General features: G+C 37.2%; 3 protein-coding genes across 7 annotated transcripts in view; 2 read left to right on the top strand and 1 right to left on the bottom strand.

The window, feature by feature from the left end:
• Window positions 1-618: 618 nt before the first annotated feature.
• LOC306891793 (zona pellucida sperm-binding protein 3-like) lies at window positions 619-3914 on the top strand. Of its 3 annotated transcripts, XR_013786400.1 has the most exons (11): window positions 678-801; window positions 865-1049; window positions 1127-1230; window positions 1299-1378; window positions 1454-1634; window positions 1733-1838; window positions 1919-2007; window positions 2116-2204; window positions 2287-2378; window positions 2740-2852; window positions 3329-3429. XR_013786400.1 is itself a non-coding variant. In XM_079452334.1 (10 exons), the coding sequence occupies exons 1-9, from the start codon at window positions 735-737 to the stop codon at window positions 2349-2351; spliced, it is 966 nt and encodes a 321-aa protein (XP_079308460.1). In that variant the 5' UTR covers window positions 619-734; the 3' UTR covers window positions 2352-2378; window positions 3329-3914. The 3 variants fall into 3 exon arrangements, 2 of the variants coding, with proteins under 2 accessions (XP_079308460.1, XP_079308461.1); XM_079452334.1 differs by lacking the exon at window positions 2740-2852 and having other exon boundaries at window positions 619-801; window positions 3329-3914; XM_079452335.1 differs by lacking the exon at window positions 2740-2852 and having other exon boundaries at window positions 687-801; window positions 3303-3429.
• Window positions 3915-5063: 1149 nt separating this feature from the next.
• zp3f.1 (zona pellucida glycoprotein 3f, tandem duplicate 1) lies at window positions 5064-7110 on the top strand. Of its 3 annotated transcripts, none has more exons than XM_079452336.1 (10): window positions 5064-5146; window positions 5251-5429; window positions 5666-5763; window positions 5833-5924; window positions 6003-6183; window positions 6276-6381; window positions 6446-6534; window positions 6604-6695; window positions 6794-6870; window positions 6938-7110. In XM_079452336.1, exons 1-9 carry the CDS (start codon window positions 5086-5088, stop codon window positions 6844-6846), a joined length of 951 nt encoding a protein of 316 aa, XP_079308462.1. In that variant the 5' UTR covers window positions 5064-5085; the 3' UTR covers window positions 6847-6870; window positions 6938-7110. The 3 variants fall into 3 exon arrangements, with proteins under 3 accessions (XP_079308462.1, XP_079308464.1, XP_079308463.1); XM_079452338.1 differs by having other exon boundaries at window positions 5066-5146; window positions 6464-6534; window positions 6938-7078; XM_079452337.1 differs by having other exon boundaries at window positions 5066-5146; window positions 5229-5429; window positions 6938-7078.
• A 1131-nt stretch (window positions 7111-8241) lies between these two features.
• Window positions 8242-10853, bottom strand: part of LOC306891750 (uncharacterized protein) — a 209039-nt gene continuing 206427 nt past the window's right edge. The window contains exons 14-15 of the mRNA XM_079452248.1: window positions 9852-10025; window positions 8242-9727 (exon numbers count right to left, since the gene is read on the bottom strand). Of these exons, the coding sequence (XP_079308374.1) occupies window positions 9709-9727; window positions 9852-10025 (193 nt within the window). The 3' untranslated portion in view covers window positions 8242-9708. The remainder of the gene's footprint in view (window positions 9728-9851; window positions 10026-10853) is intronic.

Here is a 10853-nt window from a genome sequence, read left to right as displayed (position 1 = left end):
AACCGAAGACGATGCTTGCTGATCTTTGGTTGGCCAATTTTTGGAAGAGAGCTTTTCAAACTGCCCACATGTTCAAACGAATTTTAAGGCCTTTTATCAGTTTTGTTAACCGTGAATTTAAAAATGAAATATCAAGCCGAATTCTTGTTTTTCAGGGTTTTTTTATTACGAAAATGGCGCCGTTTTCTCACTCCATTTGTTTAATTTCACACTGAAAAACAAATGACCCGAACAAGCATAAGCATTTGTCAAAATGACAAAGAAAAGCAAATGGCAAACAGAGAGACAAAAGGATTTGGCAAATGCTTTTTGTAAAAGCGACTTAAAATGTCTATTTAAATAATATATTAACTTTTTATAGTTATATTTTGTTGGATTTTAAAGCATGAATTAAATAAACAGTTTTGACTGTATCTATTTATAGATTTCCAATTGTTTTTTAATTTAAAGATTTATTATTGTATTAAACTACGTTTCAAAACACAAATTATATAAACCATTACAAAAAATGTATTAATTCTCAATAAAAAAATGATCTAATTGTTTACATTCTTATGTTTTAATTATTAAATTGATCAATAGTCATTTTATTTCTAATTGGCACTTCCGGTCCTCCACACCTCCGTCAGGTGTGAGTTGTTTTAAATCAGTGATTAAAAGAATAACAGGACTCAGCTGGTGACTGTAAACATTTGGTTTATTCATCACTACTGTTGAGCTCAGTCACCCGCATCATGAAGAACCTGCTGCTATGTGTTTTTATTTTTACTGTTGCAACAGCATTTAGAGAGTCTGAAGATGGTAATGAAAGTGTTTTAACATTATAATTAAAGGAAAAGCTTAATTTTTATTGTTCTCTTTTAGATATCCAAATTGAGTGTATGGAAAGTTCTGTGCACATTAAATGGAAAGTGACCCATTCCATGTCTGGTTATCCGGATCATCTTCTCCTCGGTGACTGTTTTCCTTCAAGCTTCACAAATATGTCCAACGGCGACTCAGAGGCAGAATTTATCTATCAACTAAGTGATTGTCAATTCAAAAGGCTGGTACGTTTATTTGGGGGTTGTCGTCGCAAAATCTTAAATGTTTAATGGAAACATTTTTATTTTCCTTCCTAAATCAGGCGACGTGGAAATATTTGATCTACGCGAACACACTCACCCACAGGCCTTTGTCAGAGCCCTACACTCCTCCTTTCACATATCCAGTGAGATGTGTGTATGACAGGTGAGACGACATCACAGTATTGCATGAGACTCCCAAATCACTGATGTAAATTACAATTCCGTCTTCAGGCCTCCGCGTTGGACCTCTTTCTTCCAGAGTCCTGCTCAAGGTTATGGAGATCTGGCTTTTGACATGGCAATTCTTAACTGTGAGTAGTCTCTGTATGAGTGTTTTATTCTAGTTCTTCTATGGTAACCGTCACCTTTCTGTAATCCCTCACCAGATAATCTCAGTGGCCCTGCAGAATCCAACATCTTTCCTCTGGGTTCTTTTGTTCCTATATGGGCCGGGGTGGACCAGCAATCCCATCAGCCCCTGGTGCTGCTGCTAGAGGAATGTGTTGCCGCTACAACTTCTGAAATGTACCCGGACACACTTACCTACCCAATCATCACCAATAAAGGGTTTGTACATTTCGATTGTGTTTTTGTATATTGTGCACTTTTTCCTGAGATTCAGAATCCATATAGCATGTAGTAGACTTGCTGTACATCCATAACAGGTGTCTCGTGGATGGAAAGAAGAGCCTCTCCATGTTTCTACCGAGGTATCACTCCTCCTCGATCTTGCTTCATCTTCAAGCTTTCAGATTCGCTGTAGGACAAGAGGTGAAGGATGACTTTCCTCAAGTGTGGACATATCTGAATGAAATTTGTAATGTGAATTCAGATATTTACCTTTTCTGCAGATGTATATCCACTGTAAGTTAATCGCGTGGGACCCTGACGATCTAAGTGAATCAAAAAAAGCCTGTAATTACAATAAAGCCACAGAAGAGTAAGTGTATGCGGCTAAATTTCAATCATTTGTACTAAAGTCCTTCATTGCTTTAATTATAGCATATAAATTTATGTTAGTATATCAAACGTGGTGTTTTCTTAACAGGTGGGAGCTTTTGGATGACCCCACGCAGAACAGGCTTTGTCAGTGCTGTGATTCTACCTGTAGCGGCCGAGCAAAGAGAGATGAAGCCGGTAAATCTGTGCACATTGTGTTTGTTACAGTCAAACTACATTAAATGTATTAACGTTCACATGCAATGCGTCTCGATCACAGCGCCTCAAGGTCTGGTTCTCAAATCTGTGTTGGGACCCCTGACAATTACTGAAGATTCACTGTGATCTAAACATAACAGATACATCAGGAAGGTTTGTAATTGTGTAGAAGATTAACCGTACTGAAATGTTTACATGTATGGGTGTTTCTGCAACTACGGACGTTTGAATCATAGAAGTTCAATTTAAGATTAATGTCCAAATTTGCCATTGATGCTTTAGTTGCAGTACCTTTATATTATTAATGTGATTTTAATAAGTTATTTTTTTAGTTATTAGGCATTTATAGGTTTAAAGATCATTTCTGTTTGTCCCACAATGTTAAAATACATAATATAAGCTAGTTGAATTCCAATTTGACATTAAATTAATATCTATATTAAACAATTTCATTTGAAATTAAGCATTAAGAAAATTGTATAACTTACTGATCATTTTTATAAATGTTTTCCAGGTAAATGTGCCTGTTGCACACTTAAGTCCTTAAAGTAATGATGAAAAAAGGGGCTTTTATGATATTTATCAATGACAAGCAAGTCTAGTTTCACAAGATCCCTAAAATATAAGGTAAACCTCATCTTTTGTGTCAGTATTTATTGTGTGCTAACATACAAAAAAAAACTAAATGTAAATACATTAATGTAAATTCTGTAGTTTGAACTACTTTGACGTAAATGTATATCACTCTTTAATTCCTGTATATTAAGATAAGAGTTCAAACTAATGTGGTAATCCTTGCTAGCTGCCTATTAGCAAAAAGAAAATTCAACTTTACTGCAGCACATTTTCAAGGTTTACTGGATATTACATTACAAATATAAAAATAAGCATCCAGTTTAAAATCTTAATGTCTAAAAGCAGTTGTGTTGATCTTTTTCTTTGTTTGACAGACTCTGATGATTGAAATGTAAACGTAGGGTTGACTTGCTTTCATTTGAGTCAAAAGTGGCTGTAGTGGTAGAAACACCCTTAGACCTGATTTATCTCAATGTACATTCTTTTATGACTTGTGTACAGTGCAATATGATGATTCTTTCTGTTAGATGCCGGATTCAGTCATGAGACGTGAGACCCTAAGAAGTCATCAGTTATGTTACTGCATTTTATACATGTTGCTCATTAAAGGATTTAAAGTCTGTCATTGAAACTGTTCATTCTGACCTTTTTGACAAACATGGTGATCAATGTTGTCTATACATTTGTGTAATGTTACTTGCTGATGTACACGCACTTCAAAAAGCTAGGCTATTTCAACCCATGGTTTGATATGGACAAACCCAAGACCTGGGATTAAATGAACCTGTGCTAGGTTGCCAATGATTGTTAAATATGGTAATTTTTCTAGGTGTAAGGTTGGGTTTGTCTTTGTGGCAGTGTTTTGGCCTAGAGAGTTTGAGAATTCAAACTGAAGCTTGTCTGTTCAAGTTTTTAGGGAAATGTTTAGTTATAAAGAGAACCCAACAGGCCTTTTTTGATCTCTCTGAGAAAGATGTTTCCACCCTTCGTTTACTGGCCTGTATCGCGAAGCGAGGTGAACAAATGCAGAATAAGTTTTGAATTGACACAACCAGGTTTAGATCTGGTTTAGCTGTACCACAACACTTTGTCTAAACGTTCTGTCACCTCGGGTTCGATCCAGCGTTTCTGACAGAACTCGCGGGTATCAGCGCATCACTCTTTTCTGTTAAAGATGACGAGATCATTATGAAAAAATGTTATGAAATGAAACTCATTTACAATGCAGAAATAAACCCTGCCGCAGTGAAAGTTTGAGAAGGCAGCGACTGACTATATCAATGCAGAATCAACTAGTTTTACATAAGTTTATAAAAAGATCATGTATTACTTTCAAATGCTTTAACCCTAAAATATACTGCAAGACTTTTGCTCAGATTTTGTTGCAGAAAGTCTGTTCCAGTCTGTAGATTTGATCAGTCATCAAGTCTATGATGTCTTATTTAAAAATCTGTTCAGATTTGAAGGCTTGCAGTGTATTCCAGCCATTATATATGAACGCTAGTTTTTATACGAATAAAGTTATAATCATTTAAATGCTTGTTAATATTAATTATAAACTCATAATTATGTGTTTTGAGTTATCAATGAATGTAAATACACAATACAAAAAAACACTTAGCAGCAAAACATTTTCCCTCTAATATCTAATCACTAAACTTTTTTATTTTGAATTGAGAGATACGAGGGGAGTGGCTTCACTGCGTCATATATACACGTCACACCTGATTGGTCAAGTTTTGGTGTGCGATCTCTAAACCAGAATAAAACCTGAGCAGGTTAGCTGTGTAGCCTACCATGGCTCAAAACCAATTGAGTCTGAAAACTCGGAGTATGGGTAAAAACCCAAACCGGCTTCGTGATACAGGCCACACAAAGCTGAAATGATGAACTTTTGTTGTGTTATATCATGTCAAGAGTCTATTTCTCCAATCCACTGTAATGGCAAACCATCATAGTGACACTTTCCAAACAAATATCACCCCCAAGGAGTTACTGCTTATATCGGAATGACTTAATACACTTAATACTTTCAGAAAAATGTACAGAAAAAAACAGATCAATACATCTAAGCCACTATACATGACGAAAACCTTTGTGTTCCGTTTAACGTATAATTTGAACACACACACCCCATCACATAAATACTATAGACCGAGTGGCGATCCTCACGTGATCAGATTCAGAGTATTAGCAGCTGATGGTCATTAAGATCACTAAGGAAGGTTTATATGAGGTTAGTGTGTGAGTAGGTTCTTGAATGAACCCACAGCATATTGCTAGAATGGCTTCTTTTTGTATATTTGTTTTGTATGGCATGGTTGCTTTCTTGGGGGCACAAGCAGGTAAATGTCTAGTTTGTTGTAAGGCCTGCATCCAAACAGAACATTTTCAAAGGAGCATTGTGTGTGTGTCACACATTGACAGTCTTTGCTTTATCTTTCTTTAGCAATCATTGTGGATTGTGGTAGAAACTCTGTGTCCGTACGATGGACCGAAACAAACCTGCAAGTGGATCCATATTCTCTTCAGTTGGGGGATTGTCCTCCGTCTCAAGTTTCGGTCAAACCTGAGGGGTCAGAGGCTGTGTTTAATGCTGAATTTGGAGCCTGTGCTATAAGGAGGCTGGTGAGTTTGGGGAAGTTTGTTGTCATGGCTTTTAGGTTCGACAGCATTCTGTTTTCTCAGTGAACTAGCGGTTTCATAATGTTATCTTTAGGAGTGATTCGTAACGATGGGTAGTACGAAGTAAGATAATGTGCTAAATGAACCTACATGTAGTTTTGATGTCAGGAAAGAAAGGTGATGCTTAACCAGAAGAATCATGTGTGAATTTGGTCTAGTCGATGTCTTTTCATCCGTAGGTGACAATGGATCAGATTGTATTTGCGACTGAGATCACGTCTACAGCACCGTTGAAAGCGTCGCCTGTTTATTACCCAGTTGCTTGTGCTTATATAAGGTGCTATGTTGTATTTAATTAACATTGTTAACGTGGTCCTATGATTAATTACTAAAACTCTTTTCCCAGACCAGAAGACTGGACACCTCCTTTGTATAATCCCCTGGTTTTTCATACACATGGGCAAGGGGATCTGAACTTCCACATGGCACTCATGACAGGTAGGATGATACTTGAAATGAAACCATCACGTTCTGGATTAGTTCTCTGAACAGCTTGTAAAATTTATCAAATTGTAGATGACTTTGGCGGTTTAGCCGCGTCCACAACGTTCTCGCTCAGCTCCACAATCCCGATCGCTGCCTCAGTCGAGCAGGACGCCCATCAGCCTTTGCTGCTGCTCCTGGAGGAATGTGTGGCCTCCACGACACCTGAACTCGGTCCAGATTCTCGCATTTACCCGCTCATTACCAATAAAGGGTACGTAGAACAGAGGCTACGTGTGTGCCATGAATATTTGTGAATACACACCAATATGGGTTTTAATTGCCTTTTTGAATTCTCACTTTAAGGTGTCTGGTGGACAGTAAAAAGACCAACTCGAAATTTCTGCCAAGGAGCCGATTGTCTGAGATCAGATTAAGTCTTCAAGCTTTTAAATTTGCCATTGGAGAAGATGTGAGTTATTGTCTTCCTCCTCTTTTCCATTATCATTTGTTCTAATGGTCTTGTCATTGTAAAGGTCTACATTCACTGCAAGCTTGTGGCATGGGACCCTAGAGATTTGGATGGTGGGAAAAAAGCTTGTCAATATGATAAGGCCAGCTCAAGGTATGGTTGCTGACTAAATCATGTCGTTATCCCTTTTAACCTTTTATAACCCTGTATCATTCCTTGAAGATGGACGTTACTTGATGATCCTTCTCAAAGTTCTCTATGTAGCTGCTGTGACACTAACTGTCAAGGGAGGAAGAAAAGGGGATTAAGAAATGGTGAGTTTTCCATTTTGTTTAAAATCCCGGTTACGTACTAAAACTTGGACAAATATTTGAGAGACTTTATTCTGTAACCTGACTGACAATAATTGCAGAATCTTCAGCATTGAACTCTGTGCTTGGACCATTGGTTATTATTGACAACTGAGTTTCTCCTGTTTGGTTCAACAAGGTTTGTTCAGTTTTTACTGTTGTCATTTTGCATTTGGTACACACTAATTTGTTTTTTTTTTCTGAAGATTGGTGCCTCCCAAGCAACTCGAGATGTAAATCCCAAGGGTGGAGTATGACCTGTGCCTGTTAAAGTGTTTTTGTATGATAAATATCATTTATAATAAAGACAGTCCCTTGTAAGGAATGCTGCGTAGTGATTGTCTTTGTTGCACCAAGACACTTCTAAAATGAACAATGTAATATACTATTTTTAAAACATATGAAAATCTTTTGGACGCTTCCAGATACAGATGTCATCTACCCACATACAATTGTGCTTTAGAAGTGAATCAATTTAAGTGATTGTGACCAGTTACTGTCTAGACATTTGAAATTAAAGCTCGAGTCCGTAAGTTTGGCCTCTTGCACCTCGGGTTGAAACATTGAAGTTATATGCCGCGGTATGTTCTTTACGTAGGTTGTGCTTTGGCACTGCATGGATGAATCCGAGCTCTGTGCTTACTGACTGCTGTTCACGGCATCAGAAGCCCCAGCGGATCTGTACAATGTGAAGGTAACCGATGACCAGATACAACGCGACATGTTTAAAACCTCACTAATATAGAATTAATTGTACAATTGGTTATCGCTTCGTGTATGACAAACTCTAAATAACATGACCAATACAGCCTACTTCACATCCTACAAGTAATGTGTCTGCTGGCAAGATATGAAACTGTTTACAAATCGCAAATAAATCGCAATAGTGACGTCTTGCCTGTTAATGCAATCCATGCAGATGTTGGCGCCAATATCATCTTTTGCTTAAGGACTTTCACTATAGCTCTCTGGAGCGTGAGTTACTTTATTAAAGGGAATTCTGTCATTTACTCGCCTTCGAGTTCCAAATGCGTAAACATGTCTTTGTCCTGATGATCACTGAGAGAGATATTTGGAAGAATGCTCACAACCAAACAGATCTTGCCCCCCATAGTAGGAAAAATGACTGTTAAACAAAATAAATTTAGAAAAATGTAACACCGCAAACAGTTCTACGGCTCTTTTGTCAACCATAGTAGGGAATACAATGGGAGTCAATGAGGTGCAAAATCTGTCTGGTTAAGGATTCTTTGTTCAGATTTGGAACAACTCAAAGGTGAGTAAATGACAATTGACAGAATTTTGGTGAAATATCCCTTTAATAAGTGATTGCCCAGATGTAATCCGCGCCAACTTCATTTGAGATGTTTATGTAACCGAAGAGTGCGTGTAACAGCGGACAAAGAACAATTTACTACATACAGCTTTCACACAAAGATTAACGTGAAGTACAAAATGTAGTACAAACACCCTCTCATTCATAACCAAAAAACACAATGTTGATAAAGGAAATCGTCACTTCACTTTAACACAAGTTAAAGACAAATTATGAGTATAAAACAAACAAGAAACCAAAGAGAACAGGGTCTCAACAGAACACTTTAGAAGAGCAGATTTCAACTCATCAAAGTACAATACCTTCATAGCATTGCTCCATGTGCTGAATTAAATACAGCGCTTACAGCTCTTGTGTATGCTGGTTTCACTTATAATATACAAAAACAGGGAAAAGAACAGAGAAAATAATTCTAGAATTTTGCAAACAAAAATGACCCAAACCAAAGAATAGATAAACATGTAAAAAAACACAATAACCAAAAATGCACTGAATCCCAAAATAAGGACTAAACCAATGTAAGAATCCGACTGAAGTCTGACACTGAATGGAAACAAAAGATCAACGCTGCCCAAAAGAGTGCAGAAAACCTCCGTAAACCAAAAAGCAGGGTGTTACTCTGTTAGGTCATTCCCTCTTACCTCCTGAAACACGTTCATACCCACGCAGGGAAGCGTTAGAGCTTTATGAAGAATAAAGCAGGAATGATCCGGTAACACCACACTCAGGGTGAGAAATAAAGCAGGAATCCTCCTGATAGTAACACCTGGTCTAGACGGCATAAAGCAGGAATCAGTCCAATAACAAAACCTCTCTCTCTTTTTTCCTGTCATCCTCTGTGAAGAGGTGGCGGCAACACTCGATCTTACCGCCGTGTGGTCACGTGGCTCAATGATCCCTAACAAATCAGTGCTGTCAACAGGGTCGGTGTTTGTGTATGACAGAGAACAGCAGGTGCCAAACTCAAGCATTCAGACGATACAGTGGAAACCATGTTTGATTATTGATGCTCACTAAAGATCATCAACATATTTTAGACCACTGTATAGTTTTAGCACGAGTGGGTTCAGATCCACCTTTAGTTTGTCTACATTTTCACATCACACATTAGATCATACAGGCATTTACTTTCAACAAAAAAAGTGCAGGTGTTTAATAATAAAGTGTGTGGTAAGGGGTAGGGAGGTTTGAAAGCTTTAGAAAACACATTTTAAGAGATATGAGCGTTTGTGATCTGTAAGTCTCTGTGCATGTTCATGCATTCATTCAGTTGGATTCTTGATGCATTTGTGGTCAACTCGAACATGTACAATACTAAATATAACTTTGGTGTGAAAAGCAACCAAAAACAAAACGATAACTAGTTGAACAAGGAGAACCTTGTTTACCATGGTTAACTTTAGTAAAAGACATGTTTTGTTATACAGCTTTATAAAATGTATAAACGTATTATATTTGAAACAAGCTTATGTGGTTTGGGTAAAGCTCCTGGCGACAGAAAGCAATATTAAATATTAAAAGTAAAGCGAACAGACATTATTTTCCAGCACAGATTTGCCGGTCCAAGAACAAAACAAACTTTGATGCCTGCTGTGATCTGCTTATTGGCCTTGTAGCCACATCACGGTGTGAAGACGATTGTTACCTTCGACACTTAATACTGTAAAACATCAGAGAGATCAGATATTAAAATACACTCCTCACATTCATTATCTTAAGAGATTTCAGATATATTTTATCCACAAGTATTGCTACAAAACTAAATTTACACAACAACAACTCACAGTAGTTTCTGTAGTTGACAGTGTGGATCCTTCAGTAGATCAGAGAGCAGCTTCACTCCTGAATCTTCTGGATTATTTCTGATCAGATCCAGTTGTGTCAGATGTGAGGGGTTTGATCTCAGAGCTGAAGTCAGAGCAACACAACCTTCAGATCCAATACTGCAACCAGACAGACTGAAGAGAGAAGAAAATATGAAATAAATTAATGTCATTTTTAGAATAATACCAAGAATAGTTCAGTATAATATTCAGGTTATTTGTTTAAAGATTTAAAACAGTATGTTTTCTGTTAAAGTGCTGGGTTTCCATTACAGATTTTTGCAATATTATTCAATTCAACTTTATTTATATAGCGCTTTTCACAATTTGCATTGTTCCAAAGCAGCTTTACAGGGGAAAAAATAAAAAAATAAAAACCCAAAAAAAGGGTAAAACATGCTCAATGGTGTTTTATATAATAAATTTTATTATTCTAGTAAATAATATCTAATGTCAGCATCTCCTGGTGGTTTATTTAGCATATTTGCATTAAGTGAATGTTTGGCTGTAAAGATGTGTTTTTAATCTAGATTTAAATTGGGCGAGTGTGTCTGATCCTGGAATAATATCAGGAAGGTTATTCCAGAGTTTAGGTGCTGCGTATGAGAAAGCTCGACCCCCTTTGGTGGATTTAGTTATTCTAGGTATTATCAAAAGAGTTTTGAGATGTTAGAGAGCGTGATAGGTTGTAGTATGATAGAAGCTCTGTTAGGTAGGTGGGGCTAAACCCTTTAAGGCTTTATAAGTGATTAAAAGAACTTTAAAGTCAATACGATACTTAATGGGTAGCCAGTGAAGGGTTGATAACATTGGGGTTATGTGATGGTATTTTCTGGACCTGGTTAGAACTCTGGCAGCTGCGTTCTGAACTAACTGTAGTTTGTTTATTGATTATGAAGGACAAACACTAAGTAGCACATTACAGTAGTCAAGTCTTGAGGTCATAAATCCATTAATAAGCTT

This window comes from Barbatula barbatula (assembly GCF_947034865.1).
Source record: "Barbatula barbatula genome assembly, chromosome: 3".
Taxonomy (NCBI): Eukaryota; Metazoa; Chordata; class Actinopteri; order Cypriniformes; family Nemacheilidae; genus Barbatula; species Barbatula barbatula.
Note: the sequence above shows the minus strand (reverse complement) of the source record. Positions and strands in the feature narration are given on the sequence as shown.

What these genes read in the sequence shown, in the direction of transcription:
- LOC306891793 (XM_079452334.1), top strand. Translation starts at nt 735, where the DNA reads ATGAAGAACCTGCTGCTATGTGTTTTTATTTTTACTGTTGCAACAGCA. An exon ending in GTGAGATGTGTGTATGACAG is followed by an intron (nt 1,231 to 1,298) that starts GTGAGACGACAT and finishes TTCCGTCTTCAG; the next exon opens with GCCTCCGCGTTGGACCTCTT. An exon ending in TGACATGGCAATTCTTAACT is followed by an intron (nt 1,379 to 1,453) that starts GTGAGTAGTCTC and finishes ATCCCTCACCAG; the next exon opens with ATAATCTCAGTGGCCCTGCA.
- zp3f.1 (XM_079452336.1), top strand. Translation starts at nt 5,086, where the DNA reads ATGGCTTCTTTTTGTATATTTGTTTTGTATGGCATGGTTGCTTTCTTG. An exon ending in CCTGTGCTATAAGGAGGCTG is followed by an intron (nt 5,430 to 5,665) that starts GTGAGTTTGGGG and finishes TTTCATCCGTAG; the next exon opens with GTGACAATGGATCAGATTGT. An exon ending in GTTGCTTGTGCTTATATAAG is followed by an intron (nt 5,764 to 5,832) that starts GTGCTATGTTGT and finishes CTCTTTTCCCAG; the next exon opens with ACCAGAAGACTGGACACCTC.